The sequence below is a fragment of the Sordaria macrospora genome, chromosome 5 (genome assembly GCF_033870435.1).
Source record: "Sordaria macrospora chromosome 5, complete sequence".
In the NCBI taxonomy this organism is placed as follows: domain Eukaryota; kingdom Fungi; phylum Ascomycota; class Sordariomycetes; order Sordariales; family Sordariaceae; genus Sordaria; species Sordaria macrospora.
In genome coordinates, this window is record NC_089375.1 from 2,368,252 (window position 1) to 2,390,770 (window position 22,519).

At 52.8% G+C, this 22,519-nt stretch overlaps 6 protein-coding genes across 6 annotated transcripts; 3 read left to right on the forward strand and 3 right to left on the reverse strand.

Annotated features, from left to right (window-relative positions):
* Positions 1-1,748: 1,748 nt before the first annotated feature.
* Positions 1,749-3,582, reverse strand: SMAC4_06245 (uncharacterized protein). Its single transcript, XM_003345544.2, has 2 exons — positions 3,486-3,582; positions 1,749-3,404 (listed from the first exon to the last, which is right to left on the reverse strand). The coding sequence occupies exons 1-2, from the start codon at positions 3,520-3,522 to the stop codon at positions 2,140-2,142; spliced, it is 1,302 nt and encodes a 433-aa protein (XP_003345592.1). The 5' UTR covers positions 3,523-3,582; the 3' UTR covers positions 1,749-2,139.
* Positions 3,583-4,635: 1,053 nt separating this feature from the next.
* Positions 4,636-7,824, forward strand: SMAC4_06244 (uncharacterized protein; the record flags this gene model as incomplete). Its single annotated transcript, XM_003345543.2, has 3 exons — positions 4,636-5,349; positions 5,410-7,637; positions 7,731-7,824. Exons 1-3 carry the CDS (start codon positions 5,275-5,277, stop codon positions 7,822-7,824), a joined length of 2,397 nt encoding a protein of 798 aa, XP_003345591.1. The 5' UTR covers positions 4,636-5,274.
* Positions 7,825-8,236: 412 nt separating this feature from the next.
* SMAC4_06243 (uncharacterized protein) lies at positions 8,237-10,108 on the reverse strand. The gene is made up of 3 exons (XM_003345542.2): positions 10,031-10,108; positions 8,888-9,859; positions 8,237-8,724 (listed from the first exon to the last, which is right to left on the reverse strand). The coding sequence occupies exons 1-3, from the start codon at positions 10,035-10,037 to the stop codon at positions 8,351-8,353; spliced, it is 1,353 nt and encodes a 450-aa protein (XP_003345590.1). The 5' UTR covers positions 10,038-10,108; the 3' UTR covers positions 8,237-8,350.
* Positions 10,109-11,311: 1,203 nt separating this feature from the next.
* SMAC4_06242 (uncharacterized protein) lies at positions 11,312-13,516 on the reverse strand. The gene is made up of 6 exons (XM_003345541.2): positions 13,228-13,516; positions 13,072-13,156; positions 12,980-12,999; positions 12,884-12,919; positions 12,669-12,830; positions 11,312-12,610 (listed from the first exon to the last, which is right to left on the reverse strand). The coding sequence occupies exons 1-6, from the start codon at positions 13,324-13,326 to the stop codon at positions 11,468-11,470; spliced, it is 1,545 nt and encodes a 514-aa protein (XP_003345589.1). The 5' UTR covers positions 13,327-13,516; the 3' UTR covers positions 11,312-11,467.
* A 514-nt stretch (positions 13,517-14,030) lies between these two features.
* SMAC4_06241 (uncharacterized protein) lies at positions 14,031-15,848 on the forward strand. Its single transcript, XM_066090419.1, has one exon. The coding sequence runs from the start codon at positions 14,068-14,070 to the stop codon at positions 15,697-15,699; it is 1,632 nt and encodes a 543-aa protein (XP_065947200.1). The 5' UTR covers positions 14,031-14,067; the 3' UTR covers positions 15,700-15,848.
* Positions 15,849-18,091: 2,243 nt separating this feature from the next.
* On the forward strand, positions 18,092-22,211 carry SMAC4_06240 (uncharacterized protein). Its single transcript, XM_024655183.2, has 2 exons — positions 18,092-19,228; positions 19,295-22,211. The coding sequence occupies exons 1-2, from the start codon at positions 18,780-18,782 to the stop codon at positions 21,228-21,230; spliced, it is 2,385 nt and encodes a 794-aa protein (XP_024511099.1). The 5' UTR covers positions 18,092-18,779; the 3' UTR covers positions 21,231-22,211.
* Positions 22,212-22,519: the final 308 nt, after the last annotated feature.

Consider the following 22,519-nt stretch of genomic DNA (forward strand, 5'->3'; position numbering starts at 1 on the left):
GTCTTGGTGACCGGCGCCGAGGGCGACATGGTGGTCACTGGAAGTCAAATGCGACGATAGTGTCGGGTCGTGTGGAGGCTATAAGTATGTTAATGTTGGTGGACTTGTCGATCGATCTCAAAGCCGTTGCCAAAGGACCAAAGGTTGAGGTTGCCGTTCGGTTCTCCTGTCCCTGATGTTTACCGTGTGTAGTAGTGAAGTTTACAACATCAACAATGGCAAAAGCTGGGGAACCGAAGCGGATTGTCCTCCGTTCGAGTCGTGGTAGGCGTCCGGGTGCCTGTCACTGTCGGTCACCTACTGTCAGTGTCACTGCCCTGACCACTGGGCCACTTGTGCTTCGAACTCCAAATTCTGCTGTAGTGGAGTTTACTCGGAATTATTCAGGTACGGAACATCCAATGCTTCCACCCTTCCTCCGCGTGTACTCATTTGCAAAACTGCCATAAAAAGAGCTTTGACAGTGGACGTTCGAGGTATGAAACGCTCTCTCATAACTCAGCCCCGCGGGAATCTCTTCCTGCTTTCAAAAGTCTAGGCTATCAGTGGGAACTTCCGTTCAGCCAGTTCTATCTTGGGAGTCGGAGGTACCTGGTAGCTTGCAGATCGGCATTCCATCCCTCTTCCTCTTATTACTGAGGCTGCACCCCGCGCTTTTGATCAATCTGAAGCCCACCAGCAAGCATATGATGCCCCGGCCTGAAAGTTCGACGCCTGACATAACATGATTGCTTGGCTTCTGGATACGAATGTCTGTCTATATTTTGAGGAGTGTTGCATCCGTCTTGTGCACATGGAATAGTTGTCTTATTGACCTCTCTCGGCTGGTCTATCGTACTACACGTACTCGGTCGTGTTCTCGAGTGAGTGAGTACCTTGACGGCAGTACCTAGGTAGCCACAACAGCCAACATGATGCCTCCTGTTCCTCACTTGCGACAAAGCTCCATTTGCCTAGGTTCTCTTCCTCAAGCCGAACCCTCTCTACGAATGATAAAGAATTGTTTGATTCATCTTTTCATTCGTGGCCCTCTGGCATAAACAGAACGACTTTGCATTCCTCATGTTCCTCGTTCTGACTTAACAGATATGCATACCAGAGTAATATGTAACTTACATACACCCCAAATACATGTCCTCATATGGGAGACTCGTCCAAAATTACAAGCGTTAACGCACGCCCCACATCAGGCCAAGCCAACGCACGAGCCACAGCTTTAGAATAAAACAGAAATCCTCCCGCGAAAATTTGAAGAACTCTTCTTTTTCTCCTTTTCTTCTTCACATATTTCCCCTTCGCCTGCAGGCAGGTGACCTTTTCGGCCTCGGCTGGATTGCGTTACTTGTCGGATTTGTCTCTTCTTTCTTTTCGCAAGAGAAGAAGGAAGAATTTCAATGGCTCTGTTCGCAAGACAGGAAGAAGTAGAACAGATATCACAGCGCGCTTTATAATCCTGATCGGCCTTCCTTTTTCTCTAATGGGCACTTGTTCAGGTTCGCTTGGTGCGTACATCAAACCTACAAATTAGAAATTCGCATACACACATTGCACTTCATCCATTGCATACGGAAACGATGTGGTCAATCAACATCGGAAAACATATGTCCAACTATGCTGATGGAATCAGACAATGTGACATCCCAAACGCACACATCGTGTAACATAGACTACTACACCCATGATCAATGAGAGAAACGCAATGCAAATAAAAGAAAATGAAAAATTTGCTTCTATAGACAACAAAACAATAGCAATAAACATGCAAAAACGAAATCGTGCTTCCAAGCCTGGCGTCCCTTTTCCTTTTTCCGCACAATAAACTTGTGAAATCCATATGTAGATGACCTAACCGGGGGTATTATTTCCGAGTTTAACCAGCTGGCCGCCCGACGAAAAAGGGGGGATGGGTTAACAAACATCAATGTAGCAGCGCTTTTTCTTTCCCTGAACCAGAAACCAGTGTCCGTATGCGTGGGCATCTTCTTCGGTGCAACCTCACACATCAATCACCGCCGCCATCCATAATCTTCTCTCTTGGTTGGTTCAAGCCCTTCTGTTGGGCCGAGAGACCGTCATTGACCGGGTGGCTCTGCCCGGCGTGCTCGACCGCGTGGCTCTCGCCGGAGTACCGCTGGCTACCTAAGCCTTGGTCTTCCGGGTGGAGCGGGTAGCCCTAGCAGGCGTGGTGGCTTCCGCCTTGGGTGTGGCAGCAGCAGCAGCCGCCTTCTTGGGGGTGGTGCCGGCGGCCTTCTTGGGAGTGGCAGCAGCCTTCTTAGGAGTGGCCGCGGTCCGCTTTTTCGTCGACTTGGGCTCCTCCTCCTTGGTCTCGGCAACCTCAGGCTCAGTCTTCTCCTCCTCCGTCTTCTTCTCCTCCGCAGCCGGCGCCTCGATGGCCTTGACGGGCTCCTCCTCAGCAGCGGGCAGAAGCGCGGGCTCCTTGGCCTCGGCGGCCTTGAGCTGGGGCGCCTGCCACTCGTAGTCCATCTCGGCGAGCTTGGCAGCCCTGGCCGCCCGCCTCTGCTCCTCCTTGGTGATCTTAGCCTGCCACTTCGACTCGGGAAGGACCTTCTCGAGCTGCTTGCCGGCCATCTTGTTCCACGGGATGACCTTAAAGCGACGGTTGGCGCCCTTGAAGAGGTCCTTGTGCACCTGCGCTTGAGGGACGACCTTGGCGGTCAGGATGTGGCCGAAGAGAAGGTACTTGTCCATGGTGCGGGCGGCAATGTCGGCGACCTCGGCGTCGGCGAACTCGACGAAAGCGCGGTGACGGCTGGCGCCGGTCTTCTTGTTGCGAACAACGCGGAGTCTGGTGATCTCGCCGAACTGGCCAAAGTAGGCGCGAATCTCGTGCTCGTAGAAACCGTGGGGGATGCGACCGAGGTACATGACACCGCGCTTGCCGCTGCCCTTGGTAGCGCTGTCGTCATTGGTCTTCTTCTTGGGAATCTTGCCGACATCTTGGCCCTTCTTGAAAGTGCTGATCTGCTTGTCGTCCTTCTTCTCCTCGTCGTCGCCGTCAAGGTTCTCGACAAGAGCCTGGGTCTCCTCGTCGAGCTCCTCCTCCTCCTCCTCGTTGTCGTCCTCCTTCTCCTGCGCCTTGGGCTCGGGTGTTGGCTCCTTGGTCTTCTTCTCCTTCTGTGCCGGCTTCTCCTTCTTCTCCTTCTTGTTCTCCTTTACGGGCTTCTGTGTCGACTTCTTCTCCTCCTTGGGGGTGGTCTTGGGTGTCGACTTGTCGGACTTGGGTGTGGGCTTGGGCGAAGGGGCAGCTACGGCATCCTTGGTAGCCTTTTGCTTCTTGGCGGCAACGGGAGTGGCATCCTCGGTGGCCTTTCTCTTCTCGGGCTTCTTGCTGTCGGACTTGGGAGTGGAAGTCTTGGACTTTTTGTTGGCGGGCGACTCGGTGGCTGCGATGGATGGAATTAGCTTCAGTCGCAAAAGCTTTTGGACGATGGACATGTCTTATAAACTGATGTTGAAATACTCACTCTTGGTGTCCCTTCTGCTGCGAGTTACTGGGGCCATTTTGGATGATGATTTTGCAAGTGAGAACTGAAGGGTGTCTAACTTGCTTTTTTTGCTGTTTAGGTACTTTGGGAAATGGGGACCTTGGGGATTGCGAGCCGCCTGCACTTTTGGTCAAGAAAATTTCTGGACTTGTTCGATTCTGCCGCTGCACTAGCAGGCGGTGTGTGTGTAATTTCACCCCCACACTTTAGCGTCAATCCACTGGATTCGCACCGTTAACCCCAACCCCAAGGGCTTTGTTACAGACACTTTACAAGTTGCAACGACCTCCCGGCCATGCTCAGTTTCTTCACTCTTGAGCAGAGGCTTTCACTACCTACCTATCTCTCCAACCCGTATTTCCCCAAGTAAGTTTGGCCATCACCTGTTCATCCAATGTCTTGCGAAGAGATGAACATCACGGCACCAACTCAGATGTAACTCTGTGTGCCCTTTATGATCCATCACTGCGTTCAATGTTAGCGCTGTGCCATAATCAATACCGTATATGGTATACAGTACAAGCAGAGGCCCCTGCTGTAAGTAAGGTACCTACAGGAACAACAAGCAAACGACTTGAAAAGGGAATTGTTCCCGGCAACGTGCAGTTCTGGTTCCGAGAAGATGGAAGTCCAAACGAACACACATGTTCTTCCTCACATTAGCAGCTCCGTGATACACGATGAGGTGGACATGGGCAGCTGCGTCACAAGTTCCGAGAGGCGACAAGGTGATTGGGTTGTAGCGACCTGGAATGGCCTAAAGCAGCCAGTGTTGGGCTACCTTGAGTATTGTTCCCTGAAATTCTCGTCTGGAATCTGGACCCCGAATGCCCTGTTCGTGTCGGTAAGATAGGTAAGGTATACCTCTAGGTACCAAGCATGGAATAATCGAGTGGTTGGCATCTACCCGAGTCCGGGCCATCAAGTGCTGGGCTGGGCTTGGAAGCGAAGTCCCGTCCTCGTAAAAGTCCAATGGCTGGAAACCGGATCGGCAGGGCATCATGGAATTGGATACTGCACTATCAGGCATAATATCAGCGCTAACCGTCGCCGCCTGCTTCTCTGCATCGACACTGCACCTGCATTGGGTGCCTCTCTTGCTTGTTTCAACTTCCTCTTGTTTTATTTATCCAAATGCCCTTTTGTCTCTGGCCTCCTTCCCTTCCATACCTTGAACAACCCTCCTTGGCTCTCGTCTTCACTGTCCCGGTAACAACAACAACAACAACAACAACAACAATCACCAACTCAACTATCCATCGCGACTCTTCAGTCTCTAAAAGTCCAGCTGTTTGAGAGACTCATCAGGTGATTCACCATAACCACCGACTTCGTCATCTCAACCATCACTGGATGTAACCGGAACCCCGCCGTTGGTCCACTCGTCCATCTCATTCTCGCCTGCGCCGCCAACTTGTCCTCACCCGATACCTACGTTGAATGTCGACATGCCTATACCGTTAACGTCGTAGCCTTATAATACATATACTCCATTGATATACGGGACTAACACTTGCGCATTCATGAGGCGTTTGGAGCCTTGATACATGCATGCGCGGCTCAGCCTCACTCAACATTTTGAGACTCACCAATAACTGCATACCTACCCTCGAGGACCAGCCTGGTTGGAATACGCCTTATTCGAATGTGCCATGTTTGTCGTGAGCCATAAGCTTGGGTTTACTCTTGGAAAATCACGAAACGAAACGTAACAAATTCTGCCGACGACATAGGCGCAAGTGGCACTTGAAGGGGGAGGAGTGAAGAGATGGCCGAGTCAAAGAGGAAGAGTCTCTGGAACCTGATTCGTGCAAAGAGCACGGCAATCAGGAACTTGAAAGATGTCAGTCAACAAACACTCACCTCGGGATATGACTACAAACCTAACACACACCATCCACAGGGAGCAAAGGAAGCAGGCCATAGGAGGACCGCAAGTGATAGCGACGCAGGTTCACGCCAACGAAGGAGATCCGACTTGCCCACTGAATTCACAAGCGATCGTCGCCGACCAAGGCGGCCTGGCGCGAATGGCAAGGGAAAAGGTCGTGACTACGAGATCCATCGTCATGATCCGGGACCGCTTACCGACTGGCCGCCGTCAGGCATGTCGAGTGAGGAGGAGTTATCTCTGGGACAGGCGATGCAGCTAATATCCAGGGGCGCTCCGGCATTCAGAGGTCATAAGCGACCGATACCACACGCACCCGATCACTATTACACTCTTTACGCTACCGTTGCGGGGAATCATGGCGATGACACCGACGTCGCCAACTTGCACGACGCCATGACCCAGCTCATGACCCTACGGAAAGAGGGGTCCGGTTACGCAAACTACCCATGGGAGACTTTCGAGCAGCCAAGCTATGCATTTTGCTTTGGGAAACGTGCAGGAACCATTACCCTCAACCATTGGGTATCTTTAGCCAGTGTTATTCCGCCGTCGATACCACTTCGGGATTCTGGCGTGGCACCACGAGAGATTACGCTGGATCGCATATTCGAGAGGCTTCAAGAGTTGGAAAGGGGGTTAGAGGACGACGATGAGGACCTCATGTACAAGAACCTGTACAGACGACTTCTCCGAGATCCCGACAAGTACCTGAGCCCACACAGGACGTTAGACAAGCAAATAACCGATCTTATCATGGTTCTCTCCCGACCAGACTGGATCGACTTTACCTTGCCCAAGAACCAGGTCGCCACCAAGTTCATCTACGACAACTCTCTCGGCAATGCCCCTACCTATCACAAGTTCTTCCACCAACTTCTTCTCAGTGTCGAGCTCGACCTACGCATAAACTCGGGCTTACACCTTGCGGAAGCAAAAGAAAAGCTGATGGCCCAAATCCCACCGACAATACAATGGAACCTCGCCCTTGCCCGCCGCTGGCGCGAAAACATCCGCGTAGACCGCATTGGAGTGCAGCCGGACCAGATTCGTCTTCGGTTTAAGCTACAGAAGCGTCAAGTCCGCATGCTCAAGCGATTTATCCAGATGATGAAGTGGCCCAACCTCTCCGAGACCATCGACTGCCTCAAGCAGCACGAAGCCCAAGGAACCCTCACCGGCCACATATCCTCACACGCCATGGCTTTCTTCAGCGGCCTCATCCTCCCCGGCACCACCTTCCCCTTTCTCATAATGAACTCCCTTGTTGACATCGACCCCGACCGCGCCACTGACGACCTCGCCCTCCTCACCCACATCCACCCGCACTGCGGCTTCCAATACCGCGGCAGCTACACCTATTGGACCGCCGCCTCCATCGTTGGCAAAGTCCTTGCCCCCACGTGTCTCTCCATCGCCGGCTGGGTCGGCCCGGCCCGTCCAACCGTGCATCTCGACCGCGCCCAGATAGCGCGCATCCGACAACGCAAACCGCCTGCGCGCTCGCAAACCGTTACCCCGGAGGACGTGAAGACCATGAGCGAGCGCTCCGACCCACTCGGCCCTCCCGCCGAGGTCTTTCCTGTGAAGGAGTACGAGCTGGTAGCCCCCAAGATGGACGAGGACGAAGACTACGACTACGACGGCTACCTGACGGACCTCGTCCGCATCGAGATGTTGCACCTCCGCCCTTCCAACACCAACGACAGCAAGCACAGCATCACCAGCGGCGCTACCAGCAGCGATAACGGGCCGAAATGGTTCGACGCCAGCATCCACTTTGCCATTGACGGGAACTCATGGCCTTTGCGGCTGACTTTCGACGTAAACTTTGTGCACGCGTGGCCGTGCAGCGATGGGCCTCACCCGTTGTTCTTCGACTACGTCTACGAATCTGTGCGAGCGGATAAGCTGGTGCATGTAAGGGACTGGAACGGGGTGTATGGCGGGATCAATTCCAGCTTAGACGGGAGCGGTATGATGCACGGTGGTGGGCCGAAGTCGTTTGGGTTGGGAAGTAACGGGCTGGGAAACCACGGGCTGGGAGGAAGCAAAAAGGGGAGCAATCTGATGAGCGCAGGGGGTACCGCGACAGCGACCGATCATACCGGTCAGGATCAGGACAATGAGCGGGTGCTGGTGGTGGAGGCGTTTGGGGTGCCGGATAACGAGGTGTTGGCCAGGGCGTGGTGTGCGCATTGGGGGTTGAGTGCGGTGGTTGCTGATGTTGCGAAGACTTGGTGAGTTTTTGATTTGAACCCGAACACCCCTCCCTTTTTTTTTTTTTTTTTTTTTTTTCTGGCGAATGGGCGTTTATACTGACATGACAATAGTATGGCCTGTGCTATCCGCGAGGCGTATGCGGCTGCTTTGACTGTTGTCATCCTGGTTGATGATGGGCAGAAAGTAGATAACAAAGATGAGTGATGGGTGGGGGGGTAGAAAAGGAGAGTATATGGAAAAACTGTTGATATTGGAGAGAGAAAGATATAAGTATCTCGGGAAAGCAACCAGTGAGGCTCACTCGACGGATCAACTTGAGAGCAGCTATGGATGGCGAGCTAAAGACGATGAGATGGATGGGATGCACCGGAGCATGAGAACAGGGGGACATATATGGCTGTTAAGAAAGGGGGCAAGGATGCCGGCTGGCTGGGCTGGCTGGGCATAGTTATTGTTTTGTTGGCATACTGTTTTGCGTTTTTTTTTGAAGCCTTTCTGAGAAGAGTCTTATGATACCAATTCTGTCACATCACCACACACGTTCAGTTTAATACCACAGCACTTTTCACCATTGCATTTCACTTGTTTAGACCTCAATTATTTACACCTCAAATGTTTACACTTCACGTCGTCATCTCCAAGAAGCTGGGGTTTTTTCCCACTTCGTTATTCACATATCATTACTCCTCAGTTCCTGAACCTTAACCTCTTCCCAAATCTCCTCAATCTCTTACTTATCAACCCCAAAAACATACCTAGCCTGCAACACATACGGATCCCCTCCCGGCCCAAAAACCTGCTTCTTCGTCCGCCCCCACTCCGGGTGATTGATCCCATCGATCCAATCCTGCACTTCAAGGACTACACATCCATACTTGGGGATGGTCCTTATCTCGTCCGTACCCTGCGTCCGTTTCAGGGGCACGTCGCCCTTTTGTTGGTTGCACGAGTACATCTGGAAGGCGTCCTGGTCCGAGTAGACTTCGAGCTTGATGCCGGAATGGGGAGAAGAGAGGCGGGCGACCATTTGGGAGGGTTGGCTGCGCCAGGAGTCGGAGAGGGAGGATACTGGAGAGGGGCGGAGGGTGTTGAGGTAGCAGTTATCTGTGTATGTCTTGTGTCAGTCATGTCATGGATCCAAAGAAACCCCCCCCCCCCCAAAAAAAAAAAAAAAAAAAAAAAGAGAAAAAGGAGAAGAAGAAACCCCCCCCCCCCGAAGGTCGTGCCAAAGCAAATGGAAAAGGAAGAAGGAAGCAAAAAAACATACCATAACCAGTGCACCCACTTCCACAATTCCCCTCCAACCCTTCCTTTTTGCTTCCCTCGGTGCCATTCCCAAACGCCTCCCCAATCCTTTTAGGTTTACTCCAAAAATCATTAACACCCCCCCTCTCATTCGCCAGCACCTCGCCCGTCGGAATCAGAATCCCATCCACACCAATCCTCATGCCCGCAAGCGGCATCCACAGCTCATGACCCAGCGCGTCCTCGAGCTCGAACCCGTCCAAGTTCCAATAGGTATGACTACTCAGCATAATCGGCGTCTTTTTTGTAGTAGCGATAGCCACCATCTTGATATCCCACGTTTGGCCCGAGACGGTGTAGGTGATGTAAGAAATAACTTCACCGGGAAACCCTTCCTTGCCGTCGGGGTCGACGATGGAGAAGGTGATGGAGGAGTTGGTATATGCCACGACGGAAAAGTTGCGGTAGTCCCACCCGTCCGGACCGCCGTGGAGGGTATCCACGCCGTGGGGGTTTTCGGGCGTAGGGTTTTCGTTGGGTGTGACGTGGTATGTTATTGCTGCCTTTTCACCATTCTCAGGGTCAGAGTCGGAAAAGAGAGTAAAGGAGCTGTTCTTGATGCGATTGGCGTAGCGACCGGGCACGGAACCAAAGTGCGGGTGAGCCTTGTCGAGAGTGTAGGCTGTGGCGTTGTCGTAGCCGGCTACGATGTCGAGCGGTTTGCCGTGCTTGTCGGCCAGGATCAGGTTGGTGATGGAGGCGCCGTAGGGGATGAAGGCGAGGGAGAGGTGGGTGGTGTTGAGCCAGTATTTGCCGTTTGCATCGGGGGAGGGGATTGTAGCTGCCGCTGCAAAGGACGAGGAAAGTAGTGCTCCAGGTAGGAGCAGAGCGTGAGTACGCATCTTGACGTGACCGGTTCCCTGGTGGTTGGTGCTGGTCGTGGTGATGGTGATGGTGCTGTTGATGGTGCTGATGATGGTGCTGATGATGGTGCCTGTTGAGACACTCGAGAGAAAGGAACAGTAGCACCAGACTCACAAAAACGACGACGGAACCCAACTAAGGAGAAAGGAAGGGGAACACAAAGTGAGGGGAAGGACTCGAGAGGAAAAGCAATAAGAAGAAGGGAGGGAAGTTAATATCAACGAAAAGCTCAAGGCCGTACCATCCATCCATCACCCATTGGCATCCTAGACTGTTTAGACAGGGCCACGTCAGTGAATGTGGTCTCCCGTTGGTGCGGATCTACTGATGTTCGTTAGTGACCGTCGAGGAGAGGAGGGGAGCAAGGTAAGGTAGCGAGAGTTGGTGATCACCTCGAGAAAAGGTTGGATGTTACCCAAGCACTCTATGAATCCGGGTTGAAGTGTATGTAAACGGCCCATAGCGGTCTAATCTCTCATCCCATGTCCCAACTCCTATATGGATGATGTTCATCTCGACCTCTCTCCTCTCCACTCCACGCCTGCCTTTGTCGGGTGAGTTGGGGTACATATCGGAGACTCGGTGACAAGAGACAAGAGGAATATGATCTGCATCCGGCAACGGCAACAAGACCTACACCTACACTTACCTCTACCTAGCAGTAGACCTACACTACCTACTGTATGTGGGCACATGCTCCTAGAGGAAGTTCTGCACGTAGGTACGTTAAATGCCCACGAGATGCCAGCCTCTTTGTGCAACAAGCTCACACTTAGCATGCAGAAAGTCGCATGCCGGCATTCCTTCGCATCTTGGTTCGCAACCCAACGGTTAATATGCAAGCTGTGCGTTTGATTGGTGGATCTCGGCGCCTCTTTTGCATCTGTGATGTTCTCCGCCAGGAAGAGAGGCAGGGTCAGGTTGGCGAGAAGGTCGAGGGACCTTCGTTAAGACACTGTGTTATATATCAGGCCGGGAAGGACTATTACCCAACCTCCCAGATTCCACGAGGTTGGGTTATGTTATTGGGATCCTCTATACCTCATCCTCAAGCCTCGATATCATGAACTCTTTGCGCAAGGAGCGGATCATCAGCCTGTCTCCTGCGGTCTTCGTGTTAGTTGTTCGTGTCTTGCCTGCTGTCCAAGTGAGCGCGATAACCAACACTGCTTCTCTCGGTCTCAAGCCTTGTACAATTCGTACCTAGTAGGTCGAAGCATCGTGAACCCAAACTCGGCGTTGTTTACTTTCTCCAAATATCCCGGGGTAAAATCACGAATATGACGTCGTGCAGAAGCGAACCATCAGATGATGGAGTCCGTCTCCAACCCTCATTGGCGCGGTTGTGGCGTCTCGGAGAATCATGCGGGGTCGTCTGCCGTCTCTTCTCCACCAAATAAGCTCTAGCTTCAGCCATGCCAAGACTTCCAGATCCAGCCCTCCCTGTTCCATTGTTTTGTTTGATGTTTACTTACCATCACAGCACATCATCCTGTCAACAGGTTCGGCACATGGAACTATGGAAGGAAGCATGATACTGTTCAATTCCAATCTACAATATCGCAGCAAGAAGCGCAAAACCCCATGCCCTTTGAGATACACGAAACAGAACTCAATAAGTCATAACCTAACACTCAACCAGCCACCACGCCGACATTTCTTATAGTCCACAAGCTGTTTATGCGTCAATCAGGTTCTCCTCCTCGGGCGCCGCCGTGTCCCTGGTATCCTTGGTCGTGGGCTTGTCCTTGCCCTTGCCCTTGCCCTTGCGGTCAGCAGACCTCGAGTAGAACTCGTCAATGATCTTCTTGGGGATACGGTTGAGCATGTCCTTGCGGTAGATGCGAAGCAAGCTCCACGCAAGGTCCAGAGACTCGAAAATGGTACGGGACTCGTAAGGACCCTGGGCAATGAAGGAGCGCTCAAACTTGTCCAAGAACTCCAGAGAGAGCTTATCCTCGTTCGACAAGGCCTCCTCACCAACGACAGCCTTCATGGCCGCGGCATCGCGACCAATGGCATACTTGGCGTACAGCTGGTTCGAGACATCACCGTGATCCTTGCGCGTCATGCCCTCACCAATGGCCGACTTCATCAGACGCGAGAGAGAGGGCAACACGTTGATGGGAGGGTAGATACCACGGTTGTGCAGACCTCTGTCGACGAAGATCTGACCTTCAGTAATGTAGCCCGTCAAATCGGGAATAGGATGGGTGATATCGTCGTTAGGCATCGTGAGAATGGGGATCTGCGTGATCGAGCCGTTACGGCCAGCGACACGACCAGCACGTTCGTAGATGGTCGACAAATCCGTGTACATGTAACCGGGGAAACCACGACGGCCGGGCACTTCTTCGCGAGCAGCCGAGACCTCACGAAGGGCATCGCAGTATGACGAAAGATCGGTAAGAATGACGAGGACGTGCTTCTCGAGTTGGTAGGCGTAGTACTCGGCCGTCGTGAGGGCGAGACGGGGGGTAATGATACGCTCGATAGTCGGGTCGTTGGCAAGGTTGAGGAAGAGCGTGGTACGACCCAAACTGCCGTTCTCCTCAAAATCGCGCGTGAAGAAACGAGCGGTTTCCAAGTTAACACCCATGGCACCAAAGACAATAGAGAAGTTCTCTTCGTGACCATCGTGAACACCCTTATTTGTGATACCCTGGCGCTGGACGAGACCGGCCTGTCGGCAAATCTGGGCAGCAATTTCGTTGTGAGGCAGACCGGCGGCGGAGAAGATGGGAATCTTTTGACCACGGGCAATGGAGTTCATGGTGTCGATGGCAGAGATACCGGTGGAGATCATTTCTTGGGGGTATTCCTACAGCTTGTCAGCATCATGTACCCGGTGTTCGTGATCCAGCCATCAAGGTACATACTCTGGAATAGGGGTTGATGGGACTGCCGTTGATGTCGAGATACTCTTCGGCCAACACCTTGGGGCCCTTGTCGATCGCCCTGCCCGAACCATCAAAGATACGGCCCAACATGTCCTCTGATACACCAAGTTTCAAGCTCTCGCCAGTGAACTCGACTTTGGTCTGTTCCCAGTCAGCTTCCTGGACCTTATTTCCTGTCTGGATGTCTGCCTCACCTTCTTCACATCGATGCCAGAAGTACCCTCGAAGACCTATCCATGATATCAGCGCATTGTTCGGGTGTCTGTCAAGTTGTTATCGCGGTTATCTACCTGGACGACGGCGCGGTTTCCTGTAGAGCATCATGACAGTCAGCACTTGATCGAGATGTGACACACAGAGGGACTGCGAAAGAGAAACTCACCTCGCGCCTCCAAAACCTGACCGGAGCGTTGCGTTCCATCGGGGAGGGTCAATGTGACGATTTCGTTGTATCTAGGGAATTTGACCTATGGCGGTTGTTAGACATGCGCATTACGGGACGATGATTCCTGGAAGAAAGAAGAAGTGGTTGACCAACATTGTCAAGGATGACGAGAGGACCGTTGACACCACCGACAGTGTTGTAGCGGATTCTGGGCGTCACGTTATATGACGACGGTACCCGGGGATCGGCCATTGTGGAAGAGTGCGGAGTCGGTATTCAACACCTCGAGGCCAGCTGAGGATAAAGATCGGATACTATAGGACTGGGAAAGACGTTACTGTCGTCGGCGAGATGCTGGATGCGACGGAGGGAGAATGAGGTTGGTGTGGATGGAGATGGAAGCTAAGGTAACATGTATTGGTGTCTTGAAGTTGCAAGCAGTCGCAAGCTCCAAGTCCAAGCCGTCCTCGGCCTGGCCTGGACTGATAGGCTGAGGCGCTGGTCTGACAAGCCCAGTGACAAGCGCCTATCCAGGCCAAGTTCCTGCTCTGCGCTGCGCTGCGAGTGCACAGCGGGCAGCCCGGTCCTGGCAGGCAGCGGGCGCTCCCACTGACAGAGTGCAGGGCAGCCCCGCATCCGTTATCCGCAGAACGGGCTCAAAGTCGGGCACAGTTGCGAACGGTCTGTCCAAACACTGCAAAGTGCAACAGCTCCCAGCTTGAAACCTCCAGTGCACCGCCACACCTTCCACAGCCAAACCTCCTGACCTCCAACTGCGATCGTCGTTTCAAGCCGAGGCTGAACTGCATCCAGCAAAAGAGTTCCACCTTCAGTTTGCGCCATGAACTGAACTCGCCTTGTTCAAGCACCTGTCGCGTCATTGCCAAATATCACCCTTTTACCGAACCCCAACGCTGTCATTGCATGCTCCGACTGTAAAACCACACATACGCGGGACCACACCGAGCCAAGCGCGGCAAACCCAATAACAACATGTCGGCCATCTACAACCTCGAGCCGCAGCCGACGGCATCTGCGATTATCCACACAACACAGGGCGAGATTGCCGTTGAGCTCTTCGCGAAGCAAACGCCACTGACATGCCGAAACTTCCTGCAGCTTGCACTCGACGGTTACTACGATAACACTATTTTCCACCGCCTGGTCCCTGGTTTTATCGTCCAGGGTGGTGATCCCAGCGGCACCGGTCATGGAGGAGAGTCGATTTACGATAATGGCGCGCTCAGCGGCGATCTCGACCCATGGCCGATGGACCAGAGACATGGAAAGAACGCGGGACCTTATGGCGCCAACTTCAAGGACGAGTTCCACTCGCGCCTCAAGTTCAACCGTAGAGGTCTCCTGGGTATGGCGAACGAAGGAACACCCGACACCAATAGCAGTCAGTTCTTCTTCACGCTTGGCAAGGCGGACGAGCTGACGGGGAAGAATACCATGTTCGGTCGAGTGGCCGGCGACACGATTTACAACTTGGCAAAGATTGGAGAGGCCGAGGTGGAAGAGGGCGGTGAGCGGCCCCTATATCCCATCAAGATCACGCATATCGAGATCCTCATCAATCCCTTCGATGACATGAAGAAGAGGGAGAAGAAAACCAGACAACAGCAGATTTCTAGGCCCACACCCGCCGAGAAGAAGGAGAAGCAGAAGAAGAGGAAAGGCGGCAAGCAGCTACTAAGTTTTGGAGATGAGGTTGGTGATGAGGACGGTGAAGAGCTTCCTCTCCCCAAGAAACCCAAGTTTGACACAAGGATTGCGGTGGATCTTGATGAAGACGATTCAAGCAAGCAAAGCGCCTCGACGAAGTCATCCGCCAAGAAGGACGGCAAAGCAGCGGCAAAGGATGCACCAAAACGGGAAGAAAAGCCGGAGCCAAAACCGGTAAAGGAAAGCAGGAGGAGTCCAAGCCCACCACCGGTTGCTCAGAAGAAAGAGCAGCCGTCCAAGAAGCATTACAGCGAGCATTCGAGCCCAGAACCAGAGCCCAAGAAGAAGTCTCTCCTGGAGAAGACGAACGAAGAGATCGCGGCACTCAAAGCGTCAATGAAGAGGACAATTCATTCAGAGCCAGTAAAGCAGGAGAGGAAGAAGTCGGCTCTGGAGCAACTGATTCCGGATACAGCCATCCGCGGAAGAAAGCGCCGTCCAGGTGCCAGTACTATACCTACGCGGGAAGAGCAAGCGGCTTTGGACCTGCTCAAGTCTTTCAAGGCCAAGATTGAGACTGCTCCACCAGAGAGGAATGCGGTCCAGCCCGCGGTGAATTATGATGAAGAGAGGAAGGGAGAACAAGACGGTGAAGCAGACGAGGAAAAGGTGTGCGATCTTCACTTCATTGCTAACTGTCAAAGCTGCAAGGCCTGGGATCAGGTGGAGGACAATGAGGATAGTGGTGATGAAGGTTGGATGTCTCACAAGTTGAGTTTTGCCGCTGACAAGCTCGGGAAAGACCTCAGCTACCGGAAGAAGGCGGAGGAAGAACTGGTGGTTATTGATCCTCTGGCGAAAGCCAGGACGCTCAAAGAGGAGAAGAAGGCCAGCCGAGATGCTAAGACGGGAGCTTCTTCGAGAGCTTGGGATCGGGGAAGACGGGACCGACACTGATGATCTACGGGATGAGTTACCCCGTCCTTGATGTCTTTGTTGGTTATGTCACATCCCTACATTTTACTCAAGAACAGTGTGATAACGGTAGTAGCATGTCTAGTCTATAGATTAGGTAGTAACCAACATAAATGATACCCTTGACGTTGTCAAAGCACTCTGACCACTCGCACTTGACGGTATTCACTCCGGGAGGTCTCAAACCTTTCCCATGAAAGATAAGCTTAATGTAGCCGGTACCCACCAGTTGCCACCCCGTCGTGCCGTTCAAAGCGCCCGTTGAGTGACCTTTTTGAGGAATTGAGCTAGTGCCACTTTTGTTAGGTGGTTGAAATGCACTAACAGGCACTAACAATTACATGGGCCCGATATACCGGGGTTATCTCAACGTCTTCAAGACACCTTGTCCATACCCTTTAGGCCCCCCCCCCCCCCCCCCCCCCCCCCCCCCCCCCCCCCCAACTCCATCCCAAAGATGTCAAGAGAAGACAAGAGAAATGGAAAGGACGGAAACGGCCCGGGGGCCCATTCGTATGTCGATGCAGAAAGCATCTTGTAGATGCTCGTGGAACAGTTCCATGGGGACAATCCCGAGTGCCAAGACCTGCTGATAGGGTCAACTTCATGACCACTCCCCAGCAAGTCCTTGACAACTCTGACGAACTTGTCTTTTAGCCTAGGTCGATGGCTGAGCTTCTTCTACTTTGTCAGATGTTACTTGTGACTGCTACCTCGCTTCCAGCGAGTCAAAAAAGTTCGATTCATGTGCATATCAGTTTTGCACAGTTCAAGGCTTTGCCAGAGCTTCTTCCCCTCCCAGCTCGTTCCAAAGTGACATATTGGCCGAAGAAAGAAACCACACCTAGCTAAGTCATTCATTATGCTGCACCTCCGGGTCATTGGCATGAACTACGACCGGGCAGTTGCTTTGACAGTCGTCATTGATTTAAAGGTGAGATGAAATGGGATTAGAGTTATCAGATCGATCAAGTGTTTTTAGTCCAATATCAAGACTGTCATCTCAACATCTTTAATGTGACGACAATACAAGTAAACAATGGGTTCCGGCAATTTGGTCTGTTCTGATACATCATTCACAACCGGGGAACATGATAGCGGATTCCCCGGCCGGAGAAGGTCCCGGTATCTGCCTCCTGGCAGCAGTTACACTGTACGGTATCCTTTGCGCTGGTGTCGGTGTTGCTGTCGGATCGGGTTCTTCACGGACTCAACAAGGGCAACTTTTTTTCTATGTGGTGAGAACCTCAAAGGTCACGCAGAAGTAGACAATGGACCCGCCAAAAAAGCGACGCGATATTGGAGAAAAGGCTCCCACAAAGACCCAGGCCAAGACTATGCCGGAGCAATTGGCACGGATAGGCCCCACGTATAGTGTGGCATGTCCGTTATCACCAAGACATGTGATTGGATGGATAGCGCTATCAGCTGCCATCGATCGAGCGATCAGAGAAATCGGTTCATCCAACTCGCCCACCTGGCTGGTGCCCTGGTGCTGGACTCTGGCTCGACACCTCAGAGGGTTGAGTGCGGTCCGGGTGCCAGATGCTGCCAAAGGACGCCCAGAGTTCACACCATTCAGCGCACCTGCCGCCATCACGTTCAGCAGTCTTTACGGTTGGATGCTCCGTCGAACGATCCAAACTGGAAGGAAGAGTGGAAGACGACACCACATCACTAACCACGACCACACGGCAGGCCGGACCAACCAGACAACGGCCAACTACCATAGGTACCAACGGGAAGAAGATCCTCCAAACATTCTTTCCTACCCGTCATACAAAGTCCCAAGAACCCGACGGATTACGGACGGACTCGAAACACCGAACTTTGAACCTCACCAGCTTTTCCACTCTTTCGAGTTGCTGCTGCTGCTGCCGTACCACACTTCGCGCGGCTATCGCTGTTTTCCGCCGCACCAAAATACCATTCACTAGTCTAGTACCGGCGACGACGACCACTGCCGCTGCCTCGACCAAAGTCCGATCATCCTGTTTCCCGGACCACCATCCACTATCCCGTCCACGGACACGGCCACTTAGCAATCCCGCTTACCGCGATCGCAGTTTGCATTACTCGAACATTTGGAAACGCCAACTCCGCGATCCGGCCCCCGACGACTTCCCCGCCCAACTCGGATTTGATCGCCGACGAAGGCAAAAAAAACAACGAGACCAAATCTTCTGGAGAAGGGAGCAACTTTACGATTGGAAACCAGAGAGAGAAGACCTTGACAGGACACAAGGCGGGACGACAGAGTCTTTGTCTGGTGGTGTTGGGTTACTGCAAAAAAAAGACAGACAGACAAGGTTGGCTGTTGTCATTGAAACCAGCAATACAAAAAAAAAATCAACAAATCATCACAACCTCCAGGCGAGGACCTCGACAACAAGGAACAAAACCCGCGCGCGCATTGGACCATTGGACCGTTCGTCCATCGCCTGCTGCTCTGTCAGAAACAATCGCCAATTGTCCCAGCCAGGTCCTACACTCCGGTGGGCGCTTGAAAGAGAATCGACGTGCGACAAACAACCTCCTTCACGGCGCCCTTGTCGGTCGTCAACCACCATCTCTTGATCGTTGCTAGACGCAAGCTGAGATTCGCTTACACTTTTCGTCCGTCCCCAGAAAGAGGCAGAGATTCTTTTGCAAAGAGTAGCCTTTGAACCCGCGAGATATCAAGACCACTGCAGAATATATAACGCCCGCATCGTTCTGTGTGTTTCTCAAGGACTACAACAAATCTAAAAAGTCTCTCTTATCCCTCTTCCGTCTGGCGGAGCAGCTCCCCCAATACGCTTCCCCGCGATCGTATCTGTTGGCCTGGTGTTGCTGTCGATACCCACGATACGTGCAGCCTTTGGACAGTATCGCCATATCTAGTACGCCTCTATCTATCTTGCGAGAGAGCATACCAATATCCTACATCGACAAGGACAAGTCTTAAGGTAGCCCGATCGCCTACCGCGCCTCTCGACACCAACCATTGCGCCGTAGCGGCTTTCCTAGTAAACCCATCTTCGTCGTGCCATCTCGAGCGTTTGCTCCCGTCGTCTTACGCCATGTCTTCTCCTAATCCGAGAAAGAGACCGGCTCCGGGCTCCTCGCCCATCGTGCCCCTTCCTCTTCAGCAAATGCAGCAACAGTTCCCTCCCGCTCAAGCGGACCAGATGTACCGGTGGAATAACGGCCCAGAAGCAGCAGCGGCCCCTCTCAACTCGTTTGGAATGATGTCCACGCAAGCACCGTATCCGCAGGCTATTCCAGCACCTTCCAATGCCCTGGCTCGGCGTCAGCCAAGTCGGGCCCTTGTCCCTACCAACCAGTTCAACGGGACCGCCGACACCTGGACCTCATTTAGTGACGATGCTGCCTACCCCTTGGGGCATACCGTGCCTCCGATGGATGAGCACGACAACATTGAGCGCCTCGAAGAGATGGCGCAGCGGGCCAAGCGGGAAGCGCAGGCCAAGAGAAAGCAGATCCCACCTTTCGTCCAGAAATTGAGCAGGTGTGTGTTTGATACCCTTACCCACAACTAAAGAGATATATACATACTAACCTTATACGTGCTCAGCTTCTTGGATGAGTCTAGGAACACTGATCTCATTCGCTGGTCTGATAAGGGCGACTCTTTCATCGTCCTTGATGAAGATGAGTTCGCCAAGACTCTTATCCCGGAGCTCTTCAAACACAACAACTATGCCTCGTTTGTGCGGCAGCTCAACATGTATGGATTCCACAAGCGAGTGGGCCTCTCGGATAATTCTATGAAAGCGTCTGAAAGAAAGAACAAAAGTCCTAGCGAATACTACAATCCTTACTTTCGGCGCGGTCATCCCAACCTTCTATGGCTGATCAACAAACCTAAAAGCGGAGGGAAGGGGAACAAGCCAAACAAAGCTACACCCAAGACCGAGGGTGAGGGGGATAGCGAGGAGGATGCCGTTGTCGATGACGCGTACGCCGGTCAGAGTTACTCGTCAGCCCAGGTCGGACGTGGTTCTTCGGGTGCTAGCGAGGTTGGCCCGCTACACAAGAAGGATCTGGTAGCAGTCAAGTCTCAACTAGATCGGCTACAGCAGCAACAGATGGCCATCTCCACCATGCTACAAAAGATCCGAGCTGAACATTCGACCCTGTTCCAGCAAGCTATCACGTTTCAGAACATGCACGAACGTCACGAGAATTCGATTAATGCCATTCTCAACTTTCTTGCCAATGTGTTCCGGAAGTCGCTGGAGGAGCAAGGAGGGACGCAAAGCGTGCAGGATCTCTTGGCCAGCATCATTCCCAATGCTCAGGTTCACACACAGAACCAGATGCCTCAGGCAAATGTTGTCGACCTCGGCGGCTTCGTCAACCAGCAGGTCCACAACAACATGGCTATGGGAACGCCGAAGCGTCAACAGCGGCTCCTGCCCCCTATCCCTCAGCAGGGTGTGGCCAAGGTGCACTCGATTTCCCCGTCCTCGACACCCTCTCCTGCGCCAATCCACCCTCAATATCAGGCGCAGCAGATGGGCTCTGTCACGGAACTCTTCGACAACACCCCTGGAGACAGCCCATCGTCCACGTTCATGAAGAATGAGCTACAAAACAACCCTCAGGAGGGGATGATGAAGCTCATTCAAGACACTAATGCTGTGAGCGCTTCGGGAGGCGTTGACCTACCAGATATGGCGACCAAGACGCATGTGAATGCCCTGAGCAATGACCAACGCAACAGAATGCTCAGTATCATGGCCGGAAACAACATGCCCTCGACCAACGGTTCCTCATCAGCCTCCAGCTCCGCGGTCCCTACCCCAGCAGCGACGATGCCGCTGATGCCCAACATCCCCCCGGTACCCGTTGCCGCTCCGGCTCCGGCTCCGGCTCCGGCTCCCCAGGTCGTCCCCAACCACAGTGCACCCAACACGCTTTCCCCTGCCCTTGGCTCAATGCCGCCGCCTCCACCATTCCCCAGCTACACCCACGAGGAGCTGGACGCCCTTCAGCGGCTCCAAGAGGAACAGGCCAGCCAGATCGATCGACTTACGAGCTTGCTCGGTCCTTTGAGCCCCTCCGGTCGCATCCCCGGTCTCGACGAGCACGGCAACCCTAACGGCGCCACCGGCTACTTCGATGGCACCGATATTGAGCAATACCTCAACGACAATGCCTTTTCCGATCCCACCTACGAGTTCGGCGGGCTACCCGGCCCCAACGGAACCGGTGACGGTACCGCCGACTTCAATTTCAACCTCGACGACGGCTTCGATCTGACCAACCCTACTCACACCGGCACTTCTGGTCCCGGTACCGCCAACGGTGGTGGTGGTGCTGCTGCCGCTTCTGGTTCGGCTGGTGGTGGCCTCACCGTCACCGGCGGCGGATTCGAGTCTGGAAGGATATTCGAGACCAACTCCCCCGTCAACACCCCTTCCCCATCGGCAGCGACGGAGGAGATCATCAGGAATGACATGATGGAAAGCCCCGAGCGCGATCCGAAGAGGCGGAGGAAGGGCTAGAATCCTGGAGACCCGCGTAACTCTTCTTCTTCGTCTGTTGCTTCTGCCGCTTCTTCGTCCTATCATCCGTCTCCTTCTTCCGTCCTGTCTCCTTCTCCGCTGCGACATTCGCATCAGCCGAGTCAGTCTCAACAGCATCATCATCATCATCGTCATCATACATCTCCAGACACTCCATCTCGACGTCAACTACATCAAAATTATTACGAAAACCTACTTCACAACGACCAGCAGCAGCAGCAGCAGCAAGCGCAGTACCAGCAGTCGCCTCCTCCTAGGATACCATCCCCCTCGGATGTCTTCAGGGAGACTATACCTGGATGGCCGTTTACAAATATGGCTACTATGACGGTTACGAATCGGGGCCAGGGTCAGAACCAGAATCAGACGAGTAGTAACCGGATGACTTCACCGACAAGGTTTAGGGACCTGGAATATTAGTTGGGGTCTGGGTCGGGCAACTGATCGTGATGTGATGGGGGTTTTTGATCTTGGGGATCTTAGTGAGGAGATGGTGAATGATCTAGTTGCTTTGGATTGATTCGTTTGTGGCTTGTGGCTTGTGGTTGGTGGAGAAGGTGGGAAAAGAAGAAGAGATAGAAGAAGAGATAGAAGAAGAAAAAGAAGATGAAGAGGAAGAAGGTTAGCACGGAGAACAAGAAGCGAAAAACGAAGAGCAGATGAGATGGTGAAGAACAAAAGAAGGTTGAAGAGGAAGGCGAAGACGAAGATGTCAGTCAGTCGATGGGCTATGGTACAGCAATTGCTGTGCTCGATAGTAGTGCCAAAAAGGAAGAAAATAGCGAAGAGGGAAAAACAATCCAGATATCGGATAGTTTGTCTGTAAGTAAGGTTAGAAGAAGAGGTGGAGTTTTATTCACTTAGTCTCTTTACACAGTTACACTCCACTTCTTTCTTTTCAATTGTTCGTTTGCAGCTATTATCATTTATCATTAATCATAAATCATAAATCATGGAGAACATTACAAGATGCAAGGTGTATTCAATTACCTACCTAGGTTACTACAGCCCTACTTTTCCTCAATCACCCACCCACCCAAACATTCATGATGCACAACAGCACAGCACATCGTAGCGGTTGGTGGTGCACACGGCAACGACACCTGACCTCGGGACTGTATTAACCAACCAACCACTCACAGGTTACAACCTTGGGGACGGGATTGTTAATCCAGTGGGGGTACTCGGGGTGGTCGCCAAGCTCCTAAGTTGCCTTGCCTTAATGGATCACCGCCCCTAGTGCTAGCTAGCAGCTAGCGTAGACCCCT

Coding starts and splice junctions, on each gene's coding strand:
- SMAC4_06245 (XM_003345544.2), bottom strand. CDS start 3,522: ATGGCCCCAGTAACTCGCAGCAGAAGGGACACCAAGA. Junction 3,405..3,485: donor CAGCAGAAGGGACACCAAGA/GTGAGTATTTCA, acceptor CATCCATCGCAG/CCACCGAGTCGCCCGCCAAC.
- SMAC4_06240 (XM_024655183.2), top strand. CDS start 18,780: ATGTCTTCTCCTAATCCGAGAAAGAGACCGGCTCCGGGCTCCTCGCCC. Junction 19,229..19,294: donor TTCGTCCAGAAATTGAGCAG/GTGTGTGTTTGA, acceptor ATACGTGCTCAG/CTTCTTGGATGAGTCTAGGA.
- SMAC4_06241 (XM_066090419.1), top strand. CDS start 14,068: ATGTCGGCCATCTACAACCTCGAGCCGCAGCCGACGGCATCTGCGATT.
- SMAC4_06243 (XM_003345542.2), bottom strand. Junction 8,725..8,887: donor AAGTGGGTGCACTGGTTATG/GTATGTTTTTTT, acceptor AGACATACACAG/ATAACTGCTACCTCAACACC.
- SMAC4_06242 (XM_003345541.2), bottom strand. CDS start 13,326: ATGGCCGATCCCCGGGTACCGTCGTCATATAACGTGACGCCCAGAATC. Junction 13,000..13,071: donor TCAGGTTTTGGAGGCGCGAG/GTGAGTTTCTCT, acceptor GATGCTCTACAG/GAAACCGCGCCGTCGTCCAG. Junction 12,831..12,883: donor CTGGCATCGATGTGAAGAAG/GTGAGGCAGACA, acceptor GACTGGGAACAG/ACCAAAGTCGAGTTCACTGG.